Raw genomic sequence first — 27,266 nt, 5'->3', positions numbered from 1 at the left:
AAAATAGTTGCACTAAACAATGCATTCCTTTTTGTCATGTTGCTGTCCCTCTAGATCCCTCCTGAATGCACGTCAGGATGAATTGGTGCTTCCGAGAAGAAAGGCAAACCCAGTATCCAAGTTTATTCTTCCTCTATTTCATGTCCATGTAAAAGACCATGTTCCAATATTCCAATATTCAACAAAGTTAACATAGACTACGAATAAAAAGCATCCATCGTATATTCAAGATTTATAGCTACTGTAGATCAAATATAAATGCAAGCTTCACAAAGAAACAATCTAGAGCTCTAGAAAATTATATTACTGAATAAGTGGGGTATGAGTTAGTCTCACCAAGCGAATTGCTTCATCGATTACATTTTTGTAGCCTCTTTTGAACCTGTGGTGTTTTCCACCTTTTGAAAAATTAAGATAGTGAGCACATAATGACTAAGGAATTGAAAGGCCATGAGATCCAAGTTTCCAGCTTACCCAGTTTCTTCTCAATAAATGTAGTCAATCCATCTGAAGTAACGCTATCCGTGACAATAGTTGTTCCTGGTTGCTACTTGCGAGAAACAAAGGCAGATAATAAAAACCACAATTATCATGAAGAAAAACTTAAAGCAGTGGTTACTATGGACAACTTAGAACTCAGATAAATCTTACTTGCTCAAGAACAATAGCAGACATTAAAGCAATCAACCGATTGCGGTTGAACTCCCGGCCGGTAGAGTCTACAGCAGCAGATCTGAAAAAAAAAAAAAAACTGTTCATAAACAGCATAATATGAAAGATTAAAATAGTAGAATGCAGAGCAACGGGACCTGATCATCACCTATCCACATCTGTATCAAATATAATGCCTAAATCGGCCTTATTCTCAAGGACTGCCTGTGTGATAGCGTTCATCGCTGTTTTATCTTCTGGGTTAGGAATATGATTTGGGAACATCCCTGAAGGCAGAAACAACATCTTTTAAATATATCATATCGAGGAAATTCTTCAAATATTCAAATTTAGAAATTACCATCTGGCTCCAAGAACTGACTGCCAGAAGTAATTGCTCCGAGAGGTTCGAGTACCCTTCCCTTAAAACCATTGGCATGAATAGACATAATTAAATAGGGGGAAAATATATAGTAGCTATATCTAATTTATCAGATATGCATAGAATCAGATGATGGAATTGCAATTGCAAGAAGGCATATCAGATATATGGCTGAACTCTTACATTCAGATTTGCAATTACATGTTACAAAAATTGTACCTTTTAGTTACTTCAAAACAGATCATGATCTTTCAAAACAAGCTCTTTCTCTTTATTTTTCGTTCTAATAAATGACAATTTGATTGATGAAGAAAGATAAGAAGTGCACACCTTATACAAGGGGCAAAAATTGACCGAAAATTACAATTACTCTATTTACACTTGCTGTAGGTGGAATAGATTAATTCATCGCCTCATGGAGCACATGATTAAAGGACACATTTTGTATCTAAGGTAAGACATGTTTGTTTATCTCTGCCATGGGGCAACCTCATCCCCAAGCATCATCCTTTCTTACTAATAAATCTATTATAACCTTTCGAGAAGAAAAAAGTAAAAGTCCCTTGAGCAAGCAAGGATTGTCTACATACTACATGTCCATAGAGAGTTCATAATAGACTTCACACTTACAGTTTTGATAAAAAAAAATGCACAGCTGGCATTGATGGTAGGCTTCCAAGACACAGACGAGCATTTGACCTGCATTGACGATAGAATCGCATGACCTGGACTTTGACCAGTGGAATCTAAACATACTAGTCAACCCTTGTCTACTGGTTCAACAGTTAGTTTCATCAGACACCATCTTTAAAATATATAGTGCAGGAGTAAGGTGAATTGACAATTTCACTCCACATGCACTATGTCAAAGCAGAGCATCCATAATTCAAGTGTTTGAAAGATAGCTGCCCAAATGGGAAGCGTGTGCGAGAAGTGACGCAGGAAGCATAAGCGGCAAGCAAGGGGTCTGAAAAATTAAACAATGCAGAAGGCAAAAAACTTTTAAGGAAAGTAAAAAGGAAACATGTGAGAAGGCATGTAATAAGCTTCACTGGAAAGGAACAAGAAGAAGATAGAAAGTGATGGTGATATAGTGGGCTAGGGGTAATACAGAGGACTTCACAACTTATTAGAATTATAAATTTTAGGGATTTATAGATTTAAATGTTTTATTCCTTTAGTTTTAATATTATGATCTTGAAAAAAGATTCACATAAGTTTTATTTAAAACTTAAGATGAGTTCTTAAAAGTTTTAAATAAACTCCGTCGACATTATCAGAGGGGGGGAATACTCTTTTAGGAAAAAATGATCACCTCAATAGGGAGAGTACTCTTAATTAAGGGGAAGTGTTAGCACATTCAGCTAAATTTCAGAAGAGAAAAGAATTTAGCTTCCGAAGCGAACTTCCGGTAACTATGGTTTCAATATATCCTCCACTAGCCTTCTCTTTTTTTTTGTGAAAATGGTAACCATGTAATCATCCACTAGTCTTTCAATCTCTTAGATGAAGATCCATGACACATCCACATTCCACAGAACACACATGAGCACACCATGCACATGTGCACACAGAGAATATATATGCATGCAATCACACATGTGCATACAAAATATTAACATTTATACTATTTTGCAGAATTTATGCCTCGTACTTTAGCTAAATAAGGTTGGACACCCCCATCCCCAATAATGATGCTTCACAAATCCACAAGCAAAGCCCTCTCACAAGGTTTCCTCAAAAGTCATCCATGTCCACCAGTGTTGCATGGATTCGGATTCGCGTGTCGGGATCCAACATGGATTCGAAGTGTCGGATTCGGCAAACCCCCAAAAGTAGGATTCAGATTCGGTAATTTTTAAATACAATAAATTTAAAAATAAAAAATAAAAAATAAATAAATATATATATATATATATATATATATATGTGTGTGTGTGTGTGTGTGTGTGTGTGTGTGCGCGTGCGTGCGTGTGTGTGTGTGTCTATGCATATATATTCATGAAAATTTTGAGGGTAGAGGGTTGAGGCGAGTCTTGTATCAAGAGAGTTGAAGGAGGAAGGGGGTCGATGTTCGAGGATCGATGCGCGTTTTTATTAAAAGAGTACGGGTTGTGCTTTCATATAAAAAAAAGTTAAGAAGAAAATATGTTTAAAGGGAAAATATACAAGATTTGCATTTCAAAAGAGACAATGATGAAACGGATTCACCCGAAAAAATAGGATTCATGTGGAACACGGCTACGACAAGAATCCGGGTGTGTCCACGTGAATCCATGTCCGATTCGGATGCGGAGACGTGTCGACACGGATTCGGCATAGGGGGGCAAAGATTCCATGCAACATAGATGCCCACTAAGATATCAATAAGAATATTATTTTGTGTGTCCCTTTCTAACCAGCTCAAGTGATATACCCTTTTAAGTCATTTTAGATTCCTAATAAACAGCATGTTTCTCTCACACATGAAGAAAAATTAGTATTATCTCAGCATCAAGTAGCTATATATATATATATATATATATATATATATATGAGGAATGATAGATGCATGGGCCCTCTTTATGCAAGGGCTGAAGAAGGGCCCTTGAATAGATCCACATCATTTTTACAGTCGGTTGAGAAACTGAATTTGGTTGCACTTGATGACGTGGATCTATTCAAGGGCCCTTCTTCAGCCCTTGCATAAAGAGGGCCCTTGCATCTATCATTCCTATATATATATACTAAAAAGTCGGGCATATGAAGTAGTTTGGCATAATTTGTACAATATTACATTATAGTTTTGTAAACTATTTATAAGCTTACAGCAAAAAATCCTCCTGCTCCATTCCCTGCATCAACAACTATGTGGAATCCCTCCAATGGTTTCTCTGAAATTGATAATAAAGCACAGTGAGCATATTGATTATCCACTGATTAGAGGATATCTTTAAAAAAGCATTGGTAGTAGTAATAACAATATTAATAATGTAAGTTGCACTTAAACAATAGATGCAGGGAACACAAAAACCATTCCCAATTCCAATGAATTAATAACACATGACCAAGAATGATAGAAAACATAAATGAGACCCCAAATTTTGAAACAAGTAAATTCTACTTATGTGTTTTCCATGGAACAAAATATCTAACCAGCTATGTATCTTGATAATATGTAAGAGAAATGACACTCAAAAGACAGACTACCTATATCCCCTGCAGCTTTACGAACTGCCTTTACAAGATTGGATGTATAAACTGTCATGTAATCTACCCTTTTCACAGCAGACGTAACTGCTCCTTTTGATTTCGTTAAACATTCAACTGACAGGTTATCATAAATATTTGCAGCTCGCTCCAAGATGTCCTTAATGTCGGGCTTTCCTAATCCTCCAGCATTTGTGAAAAACTTAAACCCGTTGCGGTTGTAAGGAAGATGGCTAGCTGTTCACAAAAAACAAGTGTTAGTCAAATCTCATTAGGTGAAATTATTTGATTGGAGATGTCAAGAATACAAAAATTATGTTTGTTAAATTCTTCAATAGCAAGGTCTGACAAAGTATTAAAAATAAATCCATTACATTAAGCCGTCATTCGATGAATTATCGACCATGACAATTAAATGCAACCTAGTGGTACAGAGCACTACCTCTCAGATATTGTCTGTCTACAAGTCGCCAGCTTGTAATGCAAAACCAAGTAACAAGTTACAAGCTATTATATGAACAATCTCATGTCATAAAATCTGAGAAGTTTTTTTTTTTTTTTTTGATAATGAAAATCTGAGATGTTATATCCTCAAAAGTCTGCTATCAATCTAGATAGATCATGTCATTTATCTTTTGATTTTTTTTTAATGATTGTCATTTATCTTTTGATAGATTTAGAAAGAACACCATAATCTAAAAAATTGTACATTATTTTTCTTAATAATCATTAAGCAGTCATCTTTCAGGAAAAAAACACTTTGAATTGTTAAAGATCTAAATTTTACATCTCTTAACCATGAGATGATATTCTCATAGAACCTGTTATCATTATGGATCCGTCAACAGGACAAAAAAACTCATCATCTTCCGTCAGAGTGCTGTTAAACATTGCCGGTGTTGATGCCAACCTACCAAAAAAAAAAGATTTCAGCACCAATCAGCATGGCCTCATATCTCATATCAGTTACAATCAAGGTTTTAAATTTTGGCCAAAATTTCGGATTTCCCAAATTTCGGCCTAAATTTCGACAAATTGAATTTTTTCAAAAATATATTATTTTTCCAAAATTTTGGCCGAAATTACAAATTAATACTTTTTTTTACTAGATTTCAGGCCGAAACCGAAATTCAAATCCATGGTCACAATTCATATCACTTAAGGAGAAAAATAGAAGTTTCCTTGTGAAGGCATTATCAAACATCTGACCAATCAAAGATGTAGAAGATCATATTCTAACATTCAAGCGCATGACACCAGACGCACAATGAATAAATTTACTCACCCATATTGAATAACATCCAGACCAGCATCAGCAAGCCCTCGAGAAACTGCATCCTGAAAGTGCATCATCATATTGTCAGCAATAAAATAGTCGATTTTTAAGAGGTGAAGAAAGCAGATCATCCTAAATATAATGAGTTATGACAGTTATCCCAAAAACATTTATGTTTATCTAGATCAAGTTGTTCAATATAAACCCCAAACTATGCCTGTTCCTACATATAGACATGGAAACAAACCATCCAGAGCATCAACAGATAGTACGCTGTTATCAGATGTTTCAAAATGAGAAATAAATTAGAAAAGTCAGTAGCCACATGCTGTCCATGCAGAAATTTGAGTATATAGTTAAGAGTAGGCCGTACAGTGATACTTAGTTTTCACTCCAGTATGTCTAGTGGTTGTGTATTGCAGAAAGGTGTATCTAGTTCCAACAAAGAAACCCTGATTTTTAGGTATTTCATTTAATTTTTGGAAGATACATTGCCAAAAAGATGCATACATCCATTTCACACTGAAAAATGCATCCTTGTGCATGTAGTTATGAAGGCATACAGATGTCATCCCACTAACCAAATCAGGAGTTGGATATTCATATACTCATCAGTACTCTATCAGGCATCATATTCATACCAATAATACCCTTCCTATGCATACAACTATTCAACTAAACAATTTACTTGCATAATGCCCTCCATATAATGCCCTATAATTCCCTTCATATGCAGTCCACCAGAAAACATATGCATATATATAATGCCCTTTGGATGTATACAGATATGGTTACACGTGATACAACTAAACATTTTGTTCAATAACATTTTTTTTTATGGGCAAAAGAAAAGTGCAGAGAGAGAGAGAGAGAGAGAGAGAGAGAGAGAGAGAGAGAGAGAGAGAGACATAGCTTAACGAAAACCATAGCTCAAGGATTTCTTCGAAAATGCATTGCCTTTTCCAAAAAAAAATAAAAATACATGCAAGGACCTATGGGGATACTTGGCTATAGCCATCAAAATATCTAAAGACAGTAACAAAGATGCATCCTGATATTTCCATATTAAAATAGGTATCATACTGTATGTATACAATGGGAAGTGGAGCTGCCCATCAAAGATGGCTTTTTTTAGGATATGGCGGATCCCTACAAAAGCTCGAGCCTGCGAGTGGAAAGAACGAGCCCTAATAGAACGAGGCAGATAGAAAGCTCAACCAACAAGGAAGAGAAGATCTCCTAAGCAAGGGCCTTCTCAGGCCAAGCAGAAGCCTGTAGTCTTGTGCTGCCTTCGACGTTCAAAATTGCAACGAACAAGACAGAGGCGTGCCGGCGGCTGTTCATGAACTTCAAGCCCCTGAATGACGCTCATCGGTGGATCCGGTACTTATTAGCCTCATATGATTGCCTGTGTATCAGAGCTAGTGATTGGGATTTGGGATCCAGTTCCTTACGATATTGATCATGATCTAGATTATCCCTTTTGAAATCCAGGGGAGTCCTGATGTTTTCCATATTGGAATAGGTATCATGCTGTATGTGTGATAATATATTAGCCTCACATGATTGCCTGGGTATTAGAGCCTCACATGTCACATCTACCCTGAGCATCATAGGGAAGAAGAAGAAGAAAAGCAAAATTCTATGTCAGGTATCCTTCACTTCAGAAAAGGAAATATTATCGCCCCATTGGCCCAGCAAAGCCACATGAATTCAATCAAAATTGTCATGAAAAACCATTCCGAAACCAGCTAGCCCCAGAATCAGGTCATGCATTTAAACAACTGTGTGTTCACCACCATACACAATTCGTGCTTTTCTAGCTCTGAGAGACCATAACAAAGCAGTTATAATATCATGTATATCTAGCATATCGTTTCTTGAAAGCGCCAAGGCTAAACACAACATTAAAAAAAAAAAGGATCACTAAATCAATGTAAATTAATATTCATTTTTCAAAAAGAAGGAACATCATTCAAAAAAAAGGAACACTACAGCAATTGGATGAGTGTAGCATATGCAAGTACATGAATAAGGAGCATGCAATTTCTACCACTGCAAGTGACCAATGGGTTTATGACAAACATGACATACATATGTTTGAAAGAATGAATATATGTTCATGTATGTAGGTACTGAAGTATGTATATAACTATGTTACTTCAGATGAGAATCTTGACACCAAGACATCAAAAGCAATTAATGAAACAAAAAAGAGGTTCAATTTGGAACTGATATGAACAACATGCTCACTAGAACCATGGTTCAATTTCGGCCAGTATCCCAAATTTCGGTTTCGGCTATGTCTGAAACCGAAACCAAAACCGAAGCCGAAATTTAAAACTTTGACTAGAACTTTAAGCAATTTGACACCACAATCATAAGCAAAGTAAGAACTCAGTCGCATATAAAACAGAAGCACCTGCAGCATCTGTGCAGAAATTCTAGAATCATGGCCAATAGAGACTCTCAGGCGCCTTGATATATCTCCATTCTTTTTGTCCAACAACCATGCAGCAAAGGCAGCAGCTATTGCTTCTGCAACAGGTTCAGTGAGGTTGACAGGTTCTTGCTCCACACCGGCAACAGCAACACCTCGTATATCACTGCAGGGATGCATTCCTCAATGAAAATTCATGATATTTTTTTATTTTGACAAGGATATATTATATTTAAATAAAAGAGAAAGGCAGAAGCCGATACACCAGATGAGCAGAGACACGGCCCCATGAAAAAATCAGCAACAAAAAAAGAAAAGGTCAAGCCAAACATTTAATATAAAAATCCATGATATTCTCATACCAGACAGATCTTATTCTCCAGAATCAAGCTCAGTAACCACGATCAATATCAACCTTTTCCTAGATGGAGGTCACAGGACTGTCATATGACATATCCATCCATCTCTAAAGTTGTCCAAGAAGTGAACGGTGTTCTAAATCTTGGGCTAACATCGCCTTTGACTATTAAGATGAACAACAAAGCTAATTCATTTGATAATAAAAGCAGGTTCTCCTTGCAAACTCCAACGGTATTTTCTTCATGACTCTCATGGTCTGAGTGTGTATAAAACTATAAATCAGGACACAAAAAACAACTCTAAATGAATATATACAAGTATATCGATGTCATCCATAGATAAAAAAAAAGCAGCATAACCAGATTGTTAATGTTTGTTGAACTGAGGAGTGGATAGAGCTGTATGCACAGAGGTTTAACTGGAAACTCAACTTGTTAAAGGAAACACTAACATGCTCCAATCAGTGGATGTTTGGAGATATGCAAAATATAGTGTTAATTATGTCATTACAAGTGCCACAGCCGTGCTGCCCAAGGAATCATGTTACAAATCAATAAAATGTTTTTTGTTGCATGTCACATCTGTATTTGATGCGAACTTAGGGTTCAACGGTTATTCTTCTGCGAACTTTGGAGCACAAAATAGGTTCTAGATCATTAAAGTAGTAACTTAAAAAAAAAACGATGATTAAAGTAGCATCATGCATTCCCATGACAGAAACAAACAGCAAATAGTGTTTAAAAAAACAGCCGGTTCATCATAAAGTTTCAAGCCTTCAAAAGATTTTCATCCATCAATAGAAATTAACTCATGCAAGAATGTTCCATGCAATTAGTTGTAACTAGAAAAATCAGCAAGGTTTAAAAAAAAAAATCAGATCATAAACCAGGTCTGTCCACAAATAAGATCTACTAAATAAATGCCTATGCCAAATGGTATTGAATATGGTGAAGAGGGTGGATGGGTGTTATGTTCAGGGTATTGGGTTAAGGGTGACAAGCTTAGGTTAGATAAGGGGGGAAACAGATGGGAAAAGTTCAAGGGTGGAATATATGGGTAGGCTAAAAGGGAAGTAGAGGCTGTGGGATAAAAGGGTGGAAAAGTATTGGATGGTACACCGGGCCTAGGGCCGAGGTCGCCTGATGTGGGTGGTATCCAAAAGAAGAGAGAGGGATAGCTAGAGAAACAAGAGGAAGGGGCTGATCTCAGTCAGAGGAGAGACAGAGAGGAAAAATACTTGGAAAAAAAAAGGAGAGGAAGGGCCACAGATGTGGGCTAGAAAGTCAGAAGGGGGGAGAAAAATGAGGGGAAAGGGGGAGCAGCAAGGACTGGTTGCATGCAGCCAAGTGAGGGAAAGAAAGGAGACGATAGTGAAAGGTGGCAACAGCTGGCTGGTCGATAGGGGAGAGGAGAGGAAAATAAAGGAAGAGAGGAAAGAAACAGCGGAAAGAAAAGTAAAAAGAGGAAAGAGAGAAGGAAAGAGAGAAAAGAAGCAGAGGAGAAGAGAGAAAGAGAAAGAAAAGGGGAGAGAGGGAGAGACAGAATACATTGCGTTAAAGAGAGAGAGAAGGGCGGAAGCTCCTTTGCGATTTCCAAACGTGTTAAGGGTTAGGGGTTTTAGAGAGAGAATACCTTGCGTTAGAGAAGGGCGGAAGGAGCTCCTTTGCAATTTCCAAAAGTACTTAGGGTTAGGGGGTTGAGCAGTTTTATAATAGGGATGGTGTTGGGTATGTAGTTGACTCCTAAAGGGAACCAATGGGACAAAAGAGGGTTAAGTGAGGCTTCAATGGTAGGCCCTAAAATTGAACCAACAAGATAAAATAAAAAATGGGCTTGGGTTTAAGTGATGGTGGGCACGGTAAAGGCAAAAGATGGGCTATAAGTAGGCCATGGGAAAAGGGGGAAAAGGTCATATGTTGATGTGGACATTCCCCACATCTATGATAAAAAATGTAAATAAAAATAATAATTAATAATTAAAAATTAATAAGTCCCTCATGGAAAAAAAAACTAAATGAATTAAAGTGGTGGCCGATGGATCACATCAGCCCCCTCCTCCTCCCCCTTCCTACCGTATGGCAAAAACTCAACTCCATTGAGTAAATGTCTGTAACACGCTGGTAAAGATTCTCTTGAATTCGCTGTAGCTCAGCCTCTCCAATCTACGGACAATTGGTCGATGGTCGGTCTTACCAACAAACAAGATATCTACGATGTGATCTTCAGTGAGTATCCATAGCCTTGATATCCACAATCTTGTCAATCTGGTTATCTGAAGATGAACTTGCTCTGAATGATAATGTGGTGATGGCATCTGGCTCTACCACGTCTCCACGAAATAAGTACAAATTAGAAAAGTTTAAGATGAGAGAAGTCGTCATATTCTCAGGGAGGTCCAATAGATATATGCATTAGGACCAAACTGCTTGAGGATGTATGGTCCATACTTCTTCCTCTTCAACTTGTCGTACGCTCCGATAGAAATCGCTCTCGTCAAAAGTATGCCATCACTAAGTCCCCAGTAGTGGAAGAATGATCTCTACTATGCTGGTCAGAAACAATCTTATATTGGTCATTGCTGAGCTGTAGTTGCTCTAACACCTCTGTTTGTAGCTCCTTGATATGTTGAGTGAAGTCCTCGGCCTCGTCATTGCGTCGATCAGGGTAGGATCTTAGAAGCAGGAATCTTCCCTCGGGGTGCCGCTCCCATCTCGGAACCTCGATTCGGCGCTCCTTAGGAAGGAGCTTCTAGGGAGCGCGACCCCAAAGAGCAGGAATTACTCCCATGACGCTCTCAGCCTACTTCTATTACTCCATAAGTCCCACCATCACCAACTTCCTTGCATCAAACTCCTCCAACTCTTCAAATTACTTCATTGGAGTAAGCACAAAGGCTTGTGCATCTTCAGAAGGCACAAGGAACGAGGCGCTCCCAAACTTAGATGGTTAGAAATTACTCTTCAAAGATGTTTAGAAATTACTGGTTTTTGATGTACTTAACTTTTGAAAGATACATATGAAAATGATTAGAAGCTATTATTTTTTATGTACTTGAATTTTGAAAGATATCTAAAGAAAATATTACATTACACGCTCCCAAACTTAGAATCTTCTAGACCCCACGCTTCCCCGCCCCCGCTCCCGCCTCCGCCCCCCCACCCGCACCCGCTTCGTGCTTCTAAGGGTAGGATAATGGTGTACGATCTAGGTGGGAAATAAATAGGAAGACCACTAGCTATAGATGGTTTCAAAATAAAACTTTCCAATGGAACGGTTAATGGAACTATTGTAAGTGATGAGCACATTTATGTGTGAATCTTAGTTGTTAAGAATGCATATTTTCATACTTAGAACAGTGTTACCTAAGGTATTTTCCCTTGTTTTTTATGTTTCAAGTTATTTTCGAGAAATCCATGGAAAGAGAGCTAAAGGGAAGCAATTTCAAGGAAAATCAAAGCTTGGAAAGTCCTTGGGTGAATTGATCAAGTGTGAAATGCAATCAATGGCCAAGATCATATCACGAATGGAAGAAGGGCTCACCAAGTGGACCGTCAATTGAATGGTTTGGATTGCTCCTTGAAGACAAAAGAGGGGAGAAGGCAAATATAGTTGTTTTGTATGCAATACAAAGGAAAGGTCTATTAGCCATTTGCGAAAATATATGGCACAATTGCAATTCATTCGAAGAGTGGGGATAACTTGGTCATTTCATGGTGCAAAGCAAGAGAAAAACAAGGAAAATTCCTACGACTTAACTCTCTCCCTATTTCTTCTCTCTCTCTCTCTCTCTCTCTCTCTCTTACACGTTTTTTTTTCCTATTTCGTCTCCCCATTTGCCCAACAATTGGATGGTTTGGATCACTCCATATCAAATCCAACCGACTCTCTCTCTCATCTCCTCCCTCAACGATTTTCTTTTCTCTCTCCTCTCCCTAATTAGTCCCTATTTTCTCTCCCCCCCCCCTCCAACGATTTAGCTCTCTTTCTTTATCTTGTTTGCTTGCAAAAATGGAATGAGATCAATTCAACGGTTTGGATCGCCTTATAGAAATGAGTTGATGGGGTTCTACCAACTTTATGCAAGAGGGCACCCATCTTGGCCGATTTCAACTTCAAATTACTAATTGGAATTAAAGCAAAAGGGAGTTGAAATTGATATGTACACCCCCTCCCATCCAAAACGTTTTGTGCTCCCCTATATTGTAGGGTGAAAACATGTGGAGCCTAATTTGTAAGATTTCCCCCCTATTTTGTAGCAACCAACCTTATTTCATGGGATCTTTAAGTATTTTGATTGGTGGACAATTCCCAAAATCAATAAAAGAGAGGAAGTGAGCCAAATCAATTTGAACCGACTCAAAGAGTCAACAAAGGGTGGATGAATTTGGAGGGGTGAAAATTCGTCCAAAAAAAAGAAAAAGAAAAAACAGTGAAGAACTTTTGTATTCTTTTTCTTTCTTTCTTTGAGACTTGGATACTGGAACCTTCAATGAGACCTTGATACTGGAACCTTCAATGGTGGATCTATTTATTGATCATTGTAATTGAAAGGGAAGTTAATTTTTTTCTCTTTTCTTCATTGTTTTGCTATGATGATTCATTTCTTTTATTTATCTTGTTTAAAGTCAGCCACGAGTAGCTAAATTTCTTAACTTAGGGTTTAAATGAAGCCATGAAGTAAGATAAAAAATTGATAGTTTATAATCTAATGCTATAGATCCAATCTTGTTAAAAAAAAAATTCACTATACAAGGGTTTATAAATTTGGATTTTAGATCATACATGCCATTGATTCTTTCGTATGCATGATTGATGATGATATTTTATAAAGTCTTGTGTAATCATTAAAATTGAAAGGTGTATGTGATGTATCACTCATGGGAAATAACATCCGTTGATCTTATTTTCCGTTGATCGGATTCATCATACACTCAATTCAATTCAAGTCAAGGGTGTGATCAATTTAATAACTTTACAAACCATCGATTTGATTCAACTTTATGGTGGATTCTTTCCCTAAGTAGTTTCTTAACTGTTTTATCAAATCAAATCCTAGTTGTGTTAGTTTCGCGATCGAATTAGTATATCAATTTTAGTGGTTCAAAATTTGCTTTAATAAATTTTAAATTTTCTTTTAGAATAGATAATTAGTGATTCATTTTCAAGTAATTTGGTACACTCTGCCTAAGTTAAAAATTTAATTACTCTCTTCCCTGTGATCGACCCGTAGCTACAATTGACCCGTACGCTTGCGGTATAATTATGTGCAAACAGTAAGCAAACTCTGTCTGTGGTAAAATTTAAGTCTCATCGATGAGGCCTTTCACCAGCTAAGAATCTTGATAAATTTCCAAAGCTGTGATTGAGAACTTATGTCTGTCTATCCGTCTGAGGATGATACGCACTGTTGAACTGAAGTGTAGTCCTCATTTTGCCCATAAAGTTCTCCAAAAATAACTCAAGAACGTAGTGTCTCTATCGTAATTGAATGACTTTGGGACTATATGAAGTGTACAACCTCTCTAAATAATAACTCGGCAACATAAGATGCATTGAAGTTTTCTGACAAGGAACATTTTAGAAACATATGGATAAAAATGAAGAAATCAAACTTCCCAAAAGTCCGAGGTAAACCTATGAAAAAATTAGTGACAATAACCTCCCAAGGTGTACTACAAATGGATAGAGGGGCATAAAGACTAGTTTTTTAAGCTTGGCCCTTAAATGATTGATACACCACTGACCTACATAACGAATCATGTCGTGTTTCAACTACGGCCAAAAGTATTGTTGCTCTACTAGAGCTATGGTCTTTACTTTAGCAAAGTGACATGTCAAGTCCTTAGAAGCAAGAACCTTCCTCATGGGTGCCGCTCCCATGCCAGAATCGTGATTCAACGCTCCTTAGGACGGGAAACGCTCCCATGGCGCTCTTGAAGAGAAGGGAGCCGTTCCCATGACACTCCCAGCCTGCTCTTATTACACCAACAGTCCCACTATCACCAACTTCCTTGTATCAAACTCCTCCAACTCTTCAAAGTACTTCATTGGAGCAAGCACGAAGGCATCTTCACAAGGAATGAGAAAGAGGGCACAAAAATGAAGATAGTTACAAATTACTACCTTTTGATGTAATTAAAATTTGAATGACAAATGTGAAGATGGTTAGAAATTATTATTTTTTGATGTACTTGAATTTTGAAAAAACATATAAAGAAAATATTACATGAACGCTCCCACGGCGTTCCCTTTTATTCTTCTTGACCCCCACTCTTCCCCGCCCCCGCCACCACCCCCACACCCGCTTCGTGCTTCTAAGGCCAAGTCTCTATAGTGAAGCTCATAGATTAGGCTCTTGCGTAAAGATCCCTTAAGCATACACAATTGAGTGTCATGAAACAGAAATCCATCTTGTATAACGTAAGCAGCAGTCAGATCAGCGCCCGTTGACTGACATACGTAACGAATCATGCCAAGTTTCAACCAAGGCCAAAAGTATTGTTGCTCACCAGAGCTATGGTCTTTACTCAAGCAAAGTGACATGCCAAGCCTCTATAGTGAAGCTCATAGATAAGGATCTCATGCAAAGATCCCTCGAGTATACACAAGAGAGTGTCATGAAACAGAAATCCATCATATAGGACATAAGCAGCAGTCGGATCAACACCCGTTGACTGATGTGACTAAAATAGGACAATAAATGTGCATGTGGGATACAGGTCCGTAAGATAGTCAAACGAAACAACCACGGACCTCATGGTCCAAAGCATGGTTTTAAATTTCGACCGAAATCGGAGATTTCGGTGGAGACCGACACCGAAATCGCATATAACGGAAACGGTAAATAATTTGGGCGAAATTTTGGAAATTTCGGATGTTGTACTGAAATTTCGGTTTCCCATGCATTCCAGGCTGGGTTAAATGTTAATCAGGTGCACTATCCGTTCGATGAGGAGGTTTTTAAGGATGATAAAAGAAAAAATGGTGAGCCAATGCTGGAAAAAAGATCTTTTGCTGCATGTCTACGAGAACCGGAGACGAAAAAGAAAGTTGACGGAGTTTTCTCCGGCACACGCCATGTGAGCGAGACGAATCGACCACCGTCCATCGAGATCCTATCGGACAGTCCAATTGGAAAGTATGATGAAAATTGGATCCGAGAGAGGGTTAGAAACTTAGAAGCACGAAGCGGGGGCGGGGGCGGGAGCGGGAGCGGGAGCAGGGGCGGGGGAGCGTGGGGGTCTAGAAGAATCTAAGGTTGGGAGCGTCATGGGAGCGCCTGTGTAATTTTTCTTTGTCATTCAAAATTCAAGTGTATCAAAAATAATAATTTGCAACCATCTTTATATATATGTTTCAAAGTTTAAGTACATAAAAAAGTATCAATTTCCAACTTCCCAACCATCATTATATATATTTCAAAATTTAAATACACCAAAAAGACAAAAAGTAGTAATTTCTAATCATCTTCATTTCCGCGCCCTCTTTGCTTGTGCTTGCTGAACACGCCTCCTTGCTTGCTCCAATGAATTACCTTGAAGAGTTGGAGGAGTTTGATGCAAGGAAGTTAGTGACGGTGGGACTAAGGTAGTAGGTGGTGTGGAGAGAACGGCATCATCACTAGGATCGATATCATCATCATCATTATCATCAGATAATGGTTTCTCTCTTGCCTCTATTGTTATGATATCTTCCTCAATGTTGTCATCACTTGGATAAGCATCCCAATTTTTATAGGATGCTTCATAATCCTCTCGAAATCTTGATAACAATCTTTGATTGTAATGCACAAAAACAAGTTTTTCCGAACGGTCCGCATTTAGTCGATTCCTTTTCACGCTATGAATGTAAGAATAAGTACTCCAACACCTTTCAGCACAAGAGGTGTTAACACTCTGTGACAATACTTTAATTGCTAGAGAATATAATTCAGGGGCTAGTCCACCATATAAGTGCCACCATGAAAGTATTGGCATTGTCTCCCTATCACTCACAGATTGAGGCTGTGCAAAAACACCTTTGTTACTAACAAAATCACTGATTTGTTGCCTTATTAAAGCAACTTCTGATGGTCCAGGAATCATCCTATCAAGTGCTTTAAGATAGCCTTTTTGCACCTCAGTATCAAAATGAGGTTTTGTCCTCTTTACACCACCTGGGGCATGCTTTGAAAGCCAAGAGTTTGTATAGTATTTGGGGACAAGTACGTAAGCAAGACAATGTAATGGTATGTTCATCTTGTCCCATCTCTCCACCACAAGATTATGAATCTTCTTATACATTACTTGATCATGAGAAAGAGTATCCTGAATTTGCCCCAACATTGTATCCATTTGTTCGTATACTTCTCCAATCACCGCTTTATCTGAATCAGAAAATCTCAACATTTTGTAAATAGGCTTCAACACTTTTAGTACTCTCTCTGATTTTCTCCAAAATTCATCATCCATATTAGTGCTACGAACAATGTCATGTTGGTCTGCCGATGCTCTTCTTCTTAGATTTTCCCATTGCCTATTTACAGCCATAGATACTAAAGCAGCCCGGACTTTTACAAGGCGTTGAATGACTATATAATGGTGAGGAAATCTTGTTTTCTTCACCCTCAGAAGCTCCAAATCAGAAAATGTTTTAAATAAAAACTGACAGGAACTATGATTCTTTACATATATAACTATTGCTTTCCCTCTTTTGTATGTTTCACCAACAAATGCTAAAGATGGATGCTCGGATTTACCAATATCTTTCATCAATAAATTTAATGTATGAGCCAAGCAACCTGACCAAAATATGTGAGGGTACTTACTTTCTATTATTGCTCCTGCAGACTTGCAATTGGAGGCATTATCGGTGATTACTTGCACCACATTGGATGGCCCAACATAATCAATGGCCTTGAACAACAACTCAGCAATATTCTGTGCAGATTTGTCGATCGACGAAACATCATGTCCATTTATAAACATCGCTCTACCACCTGAGGCAGCCATGATGTTGATCAGAGTCTGATTTTTTTGGTTAGACCACCCATCTGAAACAATAGATACGCCGTGAGTATTCCAATCCTCCATTAAAGGGCTGAGTGCCTGTCTCATCTTCGTCTGCTCTTTGTCTAACAAAGTGGTCCTCACCTTTTCATAATTGGGAGATTTATAGCCCTTTGGTGCATTATTGATGGCGGTAATCATATCTGCCCAAAGAGGAAATCTAACAACATGAAAGGGAATGCCATTGCCATAGAGACACCTTGCAATCTTTTGATCAACCTCTTCTCTTGAACTGATATTAAACATTTTGTCAATTGCCTTCATTGAAGAGGGCGCATTAGAGGGCATTTTTAGTGCCGGAGTTGCTAGTGGAGGCTTTCGAGCTTTAGAATTTCCGCCAAAGACACGCTTTGCATCTGCTTCTTCTTGTTTCAATATCCCGCGCTCTATCGTGCTCAACTTCGTACATAATTGAATTCCTTGAGCTCGTTGGCCTGGTAAGGTACCAATTAAGTGGGCACGGACTCGTGAATAAGATCCTGTATAAGGTTCTGATCTGCATCCAAAGTTGCACACAAATTTTGCTGACCCACCTCTTCCTTTAGGGTTTGCTCCTTCACATTGAACCTTAGTAACATATTTCCAAAGTGGAGTGGCTGATGGCTCTTCATATTCATCTTCATTGCTAGCTTCTTGAAAATCCAGATTTTGGTTTGAAGTCTGGAAGGCATCCATTATACCTGTAAAAAAGTGTGGCTCTAGTCGAGTCAGGTTGCTTATAAATACAAGGAGAGAGGGAAAAGGGATTTGGAGTCTTGCTGCTTATACTTACCAATAAAAAGTGAAAATGGCTTTGATGGAGTCCTGCACTGCACTCGTGCTGCTTACACAGATGAAGAGAGATTGAAAAGGCAAAAGTGGGTGGAAAGGCAAAATTGATGGAGCAAGGGTTCCATATGGAGACGAGAGAGAGAAAAGGCAAAACTGATTGGGATTCTTGTATGTAGAGAGGGGAAAAAACAAAAGTGAAAGATGTGAAAAGACAAAAGTAATGGATGGAAAAAAATACACAACGTTGGGGTATATGGAGTGGGAGTTTTCTAATTTGTCAGACTTTTGGTTGTCCATGCTTTGAAACTACTTAATGCTATTTTAACTTTTGTATACATTGTAATTTTGCTCAAATTAAATGGGCCTTAACTATTTTTCTTTAACATACACTAATCCAACCCAAGCCCATATTTCCCTACTCTATTTTAAAAGAATGCATGCACGTACATACAGACACCATATAAAAAGTATTTATTAGAAAATTCATCAGGGCCCATGTTGTTCAAAGATCTAAACCGTTCATTTATCGGGTCCAAATGTAAATACACATTTGCCCAAAAATAATCTCCATAAGATGATCCCAGTCCTTCGATTTGTAAAGGTTTAGAATGGATGTGATAAGAAAATTAAATTTTAAGTTAGAATAATCTCAGTCATTCACACAAAAGTGGATGGCTGAGATTATAATAATAGTTATGATTCATTTACTTTAGTAATTCTCAATTGCCTTTAATACATTATTATTAGGCATGTTTAGAAAAAATAATGAGTGCCCTTATCAAATTAACGGAGTGCCAAATATCATTCTTAAAGAGGAAAGATATTGGGAAATCAAGAAGGGAAGTGACATATTTGCCCCCTTTTCTACTAAGGACAACCCCCTCTAGTGCAAAAGTGTAGTCATAAATACACTGTAGGTGCCTGTTCAAAGTAAAAAAGGGCTAATATATCATTTCTCAATCAAAGAATTAAACAATAGTATTTCTGTTGACTTTTCCATAGATATTTCTGCATCCCAAACAGGCTGTGCAATCAAAAGAGTTCATAGAAACTTTCCAAACGTTATTTTTCCTTCCAAACTTTTAAGACATTCCAATTTCCAAAGTTCCAAAAAACACTTTCAACGATGAGGCTTTTTGTTTTTACCAAAAGAACCTTTTTCCAGAAATATCTATTCTTCATTCTTGTAGAGGGTAGAATGTTATTATTACACATTTAGCTGGCTTTTTAGGAAAAGTAAATATGAAAGAATAAAAAAACCCTAAGCTAAACGGCAGTCTCCATTAACGATGTTGGAAAGAGGTGCTTCATTCGGGAGAAATGGAAGGGCCTTTCGCATGCAGTGGGGAGAAATCACCTTCGTTGAATCTGTGTTTTGGAGCAAAACATCTGTTAGCCTGCAAAACATCCTAAAAGATCAGAGATTTTGACATCCATAAGGTTAGATTCTTCACTGATCATGTAAATCCTTTGTTATTAGTTGTTGTTTCTATTTTTTTGAAAAATCTGTCATAATTTGTGTTCTTTTTCTCTTTGTGTTTCTTTACTTTTCTTTTCTTTATCATTTATGTGTTTATTTTTATTTTCTGAGACTTTGGGGGCACGATCCTTAGCCGATCCTTAGTGAGGAGCGCGGAATCGCGGTTCTCACATGGGAGCGGCATCCATGTGCACGATTCCTGCTTCTAAGGTTAGAAAAAGGAAAGATCTGGCCGTTGATTCTCATCATGTGGTGGGTGATATTGATGATACCGTCCATTCGAATTTTAAAAATACTCATCTTTTGGCGGAAAGTTCAAAGCCTGGGGATATACAGATAAAGTCTTGGACGCGTGTCGATGATGGGTTCGTTGAACCATTACGGCAGAATAACAATAAAACACGCGTTCTGAGATCTGACTATCTTGAAGACAGATGGCGTGATTATAAAGGTGAGAGAATTAATGAAAGTCAGAGATTTTCTCCTCAAAAAGAAGGGAACCAGCTTAGATGCCTCCATGGCGAAGGAGAAGTTGAATCGCACCGTTGATGTGAATTTCAAAAATTATTACATGCAATGGAGACAGATGGCAATGGGAAGGCTAGCTGTCTTCATCGCTCGGCTTCTCACTAAATAGGCTGTAGGGAGTCATTCCTGACTGAGGACATCTCTTATTCCCACGTGTGAGGCATCACAATCAACCTCGATGACTTTGTTAAAGTCTATGAGTGATAGAATCAAAGCACTCATCATTACAGGCTTAAAGAGGTTGAAACTCAATTTGGCCTCAGGAATCTAGTGGAATACACCAAGTTTCATACACTCACAGAGGTGTGATCACGGAACTGAAATTGTGAATAAATAACAAATAAAATGATGCAAGTCTGTGAAATCGTCACATATCACTGATAGATATGGGCAGAGGCCAGCTTCTTATGGCCTCGACTTTGATTGTGTCAACTTTATTCCCATCAACCGATACAGTATATCCCAAGAAGGTCAAATACATACTTCTTTAGATTCGCCAAATAACTTATTTTTCCTTAAGATTTCAAACACTTTCTCCATGTGGGAAACATGTTTATCGGGGTTATGAATATAGATGAAGCTATCATCGAACTAAACGATGACGAATTTCCAAAAAAAGGCCTAAATGCCTGGTTCATCACATACATATAGACCCTCTCGAGTCTTTAAGTAGGTCATCCATTCATCGCCAGGATGTATTCCGACCTGGTGATATCCACTCTTCAGAACGATCTTGGAGAATAAACAAGCACCATTCAGCATGTCCAATATGTCATCAAGTTTAGGTCAGGAAACTTATACTAGACAGTAATCTTGTTGATGGTGCGGCTATCAATGCACATTTTCCACGTCCCATCCTTTCTAGGAGTGAGAAGGGAAGAGTGAAGACACCGCTCATGAGCTCATACTTTCCTAGATGCGGGCCCTCTTCGACGAGTCTAGGACTTGAAATGTAACTCACCATGCACTACTGGGCTCATACGATAATGACGTACATGTGGAAAATTAGAGCCCGGGACAAGATTGATACAATGCTAAATGACCTGCAATGGAGGGAGTACATTCGGGAGATCCTGAGGGGTGAGATCATTGAACTCCTCTAATAAAGGTTGTGTATCCTATAAGGGATGGGGGGACTCACTGGTTCTTCCTTTCCTATGAGGACTAAGATGATTTTCATCTCTTTCCATGCGTCCTCAAACTTTGACCAATTTATGAATAATGGCAAATCCTTTCCTTTGGGTTTAGCATCCTCATTTGTTGACATACAGGGTGTTGATACATCCCTTGATGGCCTAGGAGCATCCTTCAGATAATTTAACTTTATTTTTCTGTCATCTTTTACAAAGGAGTACGCATACTTGTCATGCTACCATGGGCTAGTATGGGCAGCCTAGCAAGATGTGACACACCTCAACTGGAACAGTGTCTCACCAAACAACGTCGTGGTAAACATTTCCGATGGAAAGGTTTACAAGACAACATATCGTGATGGGTACTTCGGCTCCACCTTTGAACCGTGCTATGTTGTATGATCGATTCAACTTTTTAGCCTTTAATTTCCAAATCGACCATCAACTAGGAGACAAGATTCTCCGTACTTACATTTATGATGGTGCATAGGTTTTGTCCTTATGTACATGCAGTGTGTAGATATTACTTTGCAACCATCTATCTGACTCTGGCACCTCAGACATCATGATATGATTAAGCACACATGCATACGTGTCATTATCCCATCAAGGGTGGGCTCATCATGCTCGCTCTCAAGGGTTGGATCATTTGTATCATTAGGCTAAGGACTAATATCGTGGGGGTCTTCTAACTCTTCGTTCGCATTCATTGCATCCACTCGTTCTGATAATGCGGTATGAGGACTGAACGTCCGAGGTGGACAGTCTGATGATTGGTGACCTAGTTCACCACATTTGAAACATTTAAACAGTGTCGTTTGTGATTTGGGTCCTAACAGTCCACAACCTGCACTCAACTCACTAATAGGTGATCTCGTGGTTGTACTCTTAGGTGGAAGAGTAGGATTCAAGAATTCAGCCATGGGCTCTCTGTTGAATGAGCTACGTGCTATGTTGCATGGATTCTTTGCCCCCCTCTACCGAATCCGTGTTGAAATGTCTCCGCATCCGAATCGGGCATAGATTCACGTAGGACACACCCGGATTCTTGTCGTAGCCGTGGCCCGCAAGAATCCTTTTTTTTCGGGTGAATCCGATTCATCGTTATCTCTTTTTAAATGCGAATCCTGTATATTTTTCCTTTAAACGTATTTTCTTCTTAACTTTTTTTTATATGAAAGCACAACCCGTACTCTTTTAATAAAAACCCTAGGGCCTTGACCCTCCAACATGGACCCCTTTCCTCCTTAAACTCTCTTAATACAAAACTCGCCTCAACACTCTAGCATTCAAAAAAAAAAAAAAAACCCTTTACCCTCGAATTTTTCATGAATATATATATATATATATATATATATATATATATATATATATATATGTATGTATATAGAGTTAAGTGAAGCTACACATACCTGTAGCTAACTTAGCTACACCGATGGCTTAAAATACAGTGGGCCCACATTATTTGGGTGATCCAAACCATTCATTTGATAGGACCTCACATTGATAGGGTGTGCCCAAAAAATCAGCTCCATTGGATGATCTCAACCCTTCAAACTGTGGAGGCAAAAATGGACAGATTTATGACGGTTTTTACACGTCCATTTTTGCCTCCACAAATCGTAGGGTTGGGATGATCCTATGGAGCTGATTTTTTGGGCACACCCTATCTATGTGAGGGCCCATCAAATGAATGGTTTGCATCACCCAAACAATGTGGGGCCCATTGCATTTTACGCCGTCAGTGTAGCTAAGTTAGCTACACATATGTGTAGCTTCACTTTCCTCATATATATATAAATTCTAAATTTTGAAATTTTATTTAATTTAAAAATTACAGAATCCGAATCCTACTTTTGGGGGTTTGCCGAATCTGACACCTCGAATCTGTGTCGGATCCCGACACGCGAATCTGAATCCATGCAACACTGGCTACGTGGGCCTTGATCTGCATCTCTACACGGAGAACGATTAGCCAACTTCTTGACTTTCAATGTTGATCAAAAGCCATCATCAACAGTGAGCAGGGTATGAAGGGAGATTGGCTCATGGAGTTGTTAACGTAGCCCGTTAATGTATCAAGCAGGGTCATGCTCTTCGTCTTCCACTATCGTGTTACGTGCAGTCACTCAGTCATAAGGTAGAATTCTTCCGTATAGTCTCTCAAGATTTCGTTTCTTGTCTAAGGTCCAATAATATCTGATATAGAGTGACCCTAATGTTAGTCGGAAGGTATTTGCTTTTCATTTTGACTTGGTTGTTAATTTCAGCCTTACCTTTTTTAAGTCTCCTAGACTGTATTTGCTTCCATCAAATGAGCGTAGTGCCCTTCAGTTTTTTACCTAACCTACTTGTCTTCAAGGAGCTCTTTCCATTCAAAGAAGTGAGTGACGTTGTCAACCCACTCAAGAAACTCGTCAAGGTCGAGGTGAGCTATAAAATCCCCTACATCAACTCGTATGTCGTAGCCTCTCGATCTTGCTAAGGCTCGCACAAGCCTATACTCAAAGTGAAGTCATGGCCCATCGTAGAACCGTCTCATCTCCTTATAAGGTTGAAACTCATGTTCAGATCTAATTGGACTACAGATGATCCGTCAAGACCTAAACCTCGACTATCAACCTTGTCTGGCATAGGTGGATAGGCTAGGCGGGTAGTCCTAGGCATGGTTTAAATTTTCAGTTTCGGCTAAAATTTCGGAGTTATCCGAAACCGAAATTTCAGGCGAAATTTGGTATTGGCCCACGAAATCCTGGATTTTTGGGACGAAAATTTCGATCGAAATTAGTTAACGGAATAAAAAATTATTATTTAATTATAAATTTCGACGAAATTTCCGAAATTTCAAACGAAATTTGGTAAATTTCGTTTTGGTACCATTTCGTTTCGGTCTTCGGTCCAAAATTTCGGATTTCGGCCGAGATTTAAAACCATGGTCCTAGGGGTCACGGCATGGCCAAGGGCCCCAAGAACTATATGCAATCCGAGACAATGCGATCCTAATGCCAGCTAGCATATTAGAATGTTGATCTAATGTGGCATGTGTACTCTGCTTCTGGCCCCTCGGGGCTGAGCTCGACCTTGCCCTTGATGTGAAGCATTAGCCATCGTGCCTTTGATCGTCCCTTGCAGGTAATAGTCGAGAGGAGAAAGAGAGAAAGCTAGAGTGAGGGAAGGATTGATCTCAGTCAAGACAATGAGATGAAGAAGTGAAGGATAAAGTCCAATGAACGATCAAGAAGAGGAAAAGAAAGGAAGATCAAGACCCAGAAAATGTCTAAATCAAGAATAGATCAAGATCTGATAAAGATCAAGATCAAGATCAAGAAAAGAAGATGAAGATCCAAGAAAAATCAAGATAGAGACAAAGGGGGAAGACCTGTCAAAAAATAGGAAAGGGTGAAAGATCGAAGTACAAGAGGGAAAATGAAAAGGAGAAAAGAAAAGGGAGAAGAAATCGACCAATGGGAAGGTTGATTGGAGAGAAGGAGGTTATAAGAGAAAAAAGGAGAGAGATGGGATTGAGTTTCTTCACATTTTCCAAAGTTAGCTCTTTTTATAGGTGGGTACTCATGGTGTTGAAAAGGAGAAAAGAAAAGTGAGAAGAAATCGACCAAGGGGAAGGTTGATGATTGGAGAGAGGGAGATTATAAGAGAAAAAAGGGGAGAGATGGGATTGAGTTTCTTCACATTTTCCAAAGTTCGCTCTTTTTATAGGTGGGTACTCATGGTGTTTACATGAAGGGATTAAGTTATTTAAGTGAGGGACCCTATATTTGGCCAATAGGTTAAAAGAAAAGACATTAAAAGAGTTGTAAATGGGTTTTCAGGGGTTTAGTGAATAGGAAATTAGAAATAAGTGGGTCAAAGGCTAAAAGGTTATAAAAGATGGGTTTACAAGGATAAGTGGACCATGAAAAAAGGTTAAAGTAGGTCGGCTGATATGGACATCCCCCACATCCAGGCTAAATAAAAATGTTAATAAATCAAATAAATGACAACCTAAAAGAAAATTAACAAGTATAATAGTCCAAATGAAAGAAAGAAATCGAATGACTAAAATGATGGTAGGATCACATCAGAGTGGGAAGTACAAAGATGTGTCGTAGATGTCAAAATTATTTCTAGAAATTCTCTGTGGTTGGACTAGAGAAAGTAGTGCAAATTATCACTGATAATGAATATGCTTGTAGAAAAGCTAAAGATGTTATAGATAGTTTGCCTTACATGTGTCAAACTAGATAACTAATAGAATTTATTTATCTTATTATTTATTAGAAGATAATGTATACCCTTGAACGCTCTCCTCCTTGTAAAAATTTTCTAACTATTTTTGTTGGGATCCTTTTTTTTAATGTTATTTTTGTAGGGATCCTTAATCTCCTCTTTTTTTCCCTTTCTATGGTATAGCATCACATCATTGATTTTTTATTTCAAGTTAGAATACTCTATTTTCCATCGGTGTTCAATAAGTAGTGGGTTCAATAAGTAGTTTTCCCTTTATTAAATGAAGAGTACTACAATCACAAAGAATTTGGTGTTGAGATGATTATTAGTTTTCCTCAATCTGATACCTTTCGAACTGCCCATTTCTCTTTCAAAATCATATGACCGAAGCCTCAACACATAGGGCCTGAAATGCCTAGCAAATGATTAGCATTTTGGAAAACAATAATTAGAGATTCGAACAACTGATTAACACCTTTAGAATGGGACGAAATTACTATGCCAAGCCAATGAAAGCTCCATAATTAGATTAAGTACTCTAAGAGATACTATGACTGAGCCAGCTTCAAAGCTGATTCCTCCCGGACACCCCACCACCACCCTTTACGCAAGGAAAATAATCCCATTAATAAAAGCAAATACCTTTTTCTATGAGGTTTTCCAACTCTAAAGCTCACCATAAAATTTCAGCAAAACCTCACCATAAAATTTCAGCAATAAATGCCTATGAAAAATATTAATGTATCCTCTATTCAAAGCTGACTTTATGGAGATAGCAGTAGAGGTTCAAGAATGCTTACTAGAAAGAGGGAAAGAATAGCATTTCATCGTTTTATTCTTAATGAACCACTTGACAAAAATGCAGCGTCACACCACAACCAGATCTTGAGTATCACACTACAAGGAAGAATTCTCATCAATAACAGAAAGGTATCAAAATTTCTGGTTAAAGAGTCTTATAAAGCTCTCAAACTCACAAGACCCTATATCTAATCTTGACTCTTGATGAAGCAACTTTGAAAAACCTACCTTATCAAGAAAGATAAGCCCTGTTATTCCCAAACTTACCTAAGAATAAAACATAAGTTCCAGCCACAATCCACTATTTACATTTTTTAACTGACAGGGCCCACAAAAACATCCTTAAGCAAGTTTAAACTTCAATCAGAAACTACTAAAAGTCCCTATATATCAGAAAGATAGCATCCACAAAATTTCAGCCAAAAAAAAAAGACCTAATGGCTCCTGAAACTCATATTAGAAAGAAAAAAATCACGTCTTTCTATCGGACCGAACTCAAAACCCACCAGAAAAATCAGTTGAAAATTATCATAGTTCCCTAAAAATAAAAATAAAAATGATCAAACCCTAAAATTTTAAATCTGGTGAGCCCTCTAGACCCTTCTTGATGGATGCTCAAGCATCAACCCCTTTTCCTACACAGATGTATCCAATTTACCAATGAAGCTTATGGTTGACAACTGACAAGTAGGTTAAGAACTGCTTTGCAAATGTTTTTTTGCCTTGAATGACATTTCTATGAGATTGGAACAATTGGTCAACAAAGCATTGAATCAAATTATAGTGGAAAGGCCAAAGCAGTTTGGTATTTAAAAGAGTCCCTATAACTCACCCAATTTGACCCCTACCAAGTTCCTACAGACAATGGCCTGACGTAGTGCAAAGTCAAGGAACAAATAAACCCCGAGTATCTTATGAATTTAATATTATTCAGTTGATCAGTCAAAGAGCAAGAAACAAACGAAGATTACAATCCGCCAT

The 27,266-nt window shown here is 38.2% G+C and overlaps 1 protein-coding gene and 1 long non-coding RNA gene across 4 annotated transcripts in view; both read right to left on the bottom strand.

Moving 5' to 3' along the window:
- The window catches only part of LOC143860310 (phosphoglucosamine mutase family protein), a 39,926-nt gene that overhangs the window by 8,367 nt on the left and 4,293 nt on the right, over positions 1-27,266 (bottom strand). For 2 of the 3 annotated variants that reach the window (XM_077370887.1, XM_077370889.1), the window contains 11 exons: positions 7,921-8,104; positions 5,508-5,560; positions 5,044-5,132; positions 4,223-4,459; positions 3,842-3,906; positions 1,664-1,732; positions 1,013-1,073; positions 821-938; positions 652-733; positions 475-547; positions 337-398 (listed from right to left, as the gene is read on the bottom strand). In XM_077370887.1, coding sequence (XP_077227002.1) covers positions 337-398; positions 475-547; positions 652-733; positions 821-938; positions 1,013-1,073; positions 1,664-1,732; positions 3,842-3,906; positions 4,223-4,459; positions 5,044-5,132; positions 5,508-5,560; positions 7,921-8,104 — 1,093 coding nt within the window. The remainder of the gene's footprint in view (positions 1-336; positions 399-474; positions 548-651; positions 734-820; positions 939-1,012; positions 1,074-1,663; positions 1,733-3,841; positions 3,907-4,222; positions 4,460-5,043; positions 5,133-5,507; positions 5,561-7,920; positions 8,105-27,266) is intronic. The other variant, XM_077370888.1, reaches the window with a different exon arrangement.
- On the bottom strand, positions 19,213-26,371 carry LOC143861369 (uncharacterized). The gene is made up of 2 exons (XR_013239955.1): positions 26,285-26,371; positions 19,213-19,513 (listed from the first exon to the last, which is right to left on the bottom strand). It is a non-coding gene; the product is annotated as an uncharacterized LOC143861369 (long non-coding RNA).

This window comes from Tasmannia lanceolata, unplaced genomic scaffold (assembly GCF_043159265.1).
Source record: "Tasmannia lanceolata isolate RefF3 unplaced genomic scaffold, GAP_Taslan_0.1 ptg000037l, whole genome shotgun sequence".
In the NCBI taxonomy this organism is placed as follows: domain Eukaryota; kingdom Viridiplantae; phylum Streptophyta; class Magnoliopsida; order Canellales; family Winteraceae; genus Tasmannia; species Tasmannia lanceolata.
The sequence above is the reverse complement of the archived record's forward strand: the minus strand, read 5'-3'. Positions and strand labels throughout refer to the sequence as shown.